This window comes from Megascapheus bottae, chromosome 1 (genome assembly GCF_031878675.1).
Source record: "Megascapheus bottae isolate mThoBot1 chromosome 1, mThoBot2.hap1, whole genome shotgun sequence".
Lineage (NCBI taxonomy): Eukaryota > Metazoa > Chordata > Mammalia > Rodentia > Geomyidae > Megascapheus > Megascapheus bottae.
Window position 1 is genome coordinate 29,400,685 of NC_143509.1, and position 2,068 is coordinate 29,402,752.

Below are 2,068 nucleotides of genomic sequence, written 5' to 3' on the forward strand. Positions count from 1 at the left end.
CTGGGGCCTAGGTCACCTCCCCCTCAGACCCAGAGCAGACTTAGGCAGAGTCCCCTTAAAATGGGGGCGGGAAGGGCACCCACAGTTCTTGTGTCTCCAGTGTACCAGAGCAGGGGTTGTCACATCTGTTCCCTGCAGGAGGGGCTGGAGGCCATCGGCTCCCAGCAGGCGCTTTGTCTGGCTGGGCCTCAGTTTCCCCTCCGAGTGGGACAGGTCAGCCGGGGAAGAAGGTTTGCGTGTGAACACGGCGCTGGCGTATGCAGGGGTGTGCCCCGAGCACTGGGGAGAAGGGGTCCTGGGGAGACAGGGACTGAACAGGGTGCCAGGTGGCTTTCATTTCCCATGGTGACTCTCAGCTCCTCCTCCGTCCTGGAACAGACCACAGCCCGGGCAGAGATGGGGAGGGGTGTGTGAGGGTGCTTCCCCCCCCCAGGCCCCATAACCGTTGGGAGGGTGGCCCCTCCCTGCCCCAGCTCCCCCCACCCCCCACCCCGGGGCACCTTGAATAACAGGAAATTTCAAACAACAGGAAACCCAGACCCAGCCCAGGCGGTGGCTCCACCCTGACCCAGGCCTCAGTCTGCCCCCAGGGGAGGCCATGAACGTCTCGGGGTCACCGTCCCCGGTGGCCCCGGAGGACTCCTGCCACTGGTTGGCCGCCGAGGGACACAGCCGGCTGATCGTCCTGCATTACAACCACTCGGGCCGGCTGGTGGGCCGCGGGGGCCCGGAGGATGGCAGCCTGGGCGCCCTGCGGGGCTTGTCGGTGGCGGCCGGCTGCCTGGTGGTGCTGGAGAACGCGCTGGTGCTGGCGGCCATCGGCACGCACATGCGCTCCCGGCGCTGGGTGTACTACTGCCTGGTCAACATCACCCTGAGCGACCTGCTGACCGGCCTGGCCTACCTGGCCAACGTGCTGCTGTCCGGCCCTCGCACCTTCCAGCTGGCGCCTGCGCAGTGGTTCCTGCGCGAGGGCCTGCTGTTCATGGCCTTGGCCGCCTCCACCTTCAGCCTCCTGTTCACGGCGGGCGAGCGCTTCGCCACCATGGTGCGCGTGGCCGAGAGTGTGGCCACCAAAACCAGCCGGGTCTACGGCTTCATCGGGCTGTGCTGGCTGCTGGCCGGGCTGCTGGGACTGCTGCCGCTGCTCGGCTGGAACTGCGTGTGCGCCTTCCCGCGCTGCTCCACCCTGCTGCCCCTCTACTCCAAGGACTACATCCTCTTCTGCGTGCTGCTCTTCGCCCTCATCCTGGCTGCCATCCTGGGCCTCTACGGGGCCATCTTCCGGGTGGTTCGGGCTAACGGGCAGAAGGCCCCGCGCCCTCCGGCCCGGCGCAAGGCCCGCCGGCTCCTCAAGACGGTGCTCATGATCCTGGTGGCGTTCGTCGTGTGCTGGGGGCCCCTCTTCGGCCTGCTGCTGGCTGACATCTTCGGTTCCAACGTCTGGGCGCAGGAGTACCTGCGGGGCATGGACTGGATCCTGGCGCTGGCCGTGCTCAACTCGGCCATCAACCCCCTCATCTACTCGTTCCGCAGCCGCGAGGTGTGCCGCGCCGTGCTGGCCTTCCTGTGCTGCGGGTGCCTCCGCCTGGGCTTGCGGGGCCCTGGGGACTGCCTGGCCCGCGCCACCGAGGCGCACTCCGCCGCGTCCACCACCGACAGCTCGCTGCGGCCCAGGGACAGCTTCCGGGGCTCGCGATCGCACAGCTTCAGGATGCGGGAGCCCCTGTCCAGCGTCTCCAGCGTGCGGAGCATCTGAGGGCGCACCGGACGGGCTCAGGGACCCCCGAGGCGCGGGGCTGGGGCGCACCGGACAGGCTCAGGGACCCTCGAGGCGCGGGGCTGGGGCGCACCGGATGGGCTCAGGGACCCCCGAGGCGCGGGGCTGGGGCGCAGCCGCGCGGATCTCTGGAGGGGAAGAGGCATGGACAGCTGGGGGCGCACGGCGTGCAGAGTCGGGGTTCTCCGCGTGGCCCCTCGGGCCTGCCGCCACCGCCCCGCCCCGCCTGGCCAAGCCGGGGCATGTTCAAGTTCAAATTCGAAGTCGCCGCCTGCAGTCTGATTGGAG

General features: G+C 69.1%; 1 protein-coding gene across 1 annotated transcript; it reads left to right on the forward strand.

Annotated features, from left to right (window-relative positions):
• The first annotated feature begins 555 nt into the window (after positions 1–555).
• On the forward strand, positions 556–1,776 carry S1pr4 (sphingosine-1-phosphate receptor 4). Its single transcript, XM_090329343.1, has one exon. It carries the CDS (start codon positions 599–601, stop codon positions 1,757–1,759), a length of 1,161 nt encoding a protein of 386 aa, XP_090185469.1. The 5' UTR covers positions 556–598; the 3' UTR covers positions 1,760–1,776.
• The last annotated feature ends 292 nt before the right edge of the window (positions 1,777–2,068 follow it).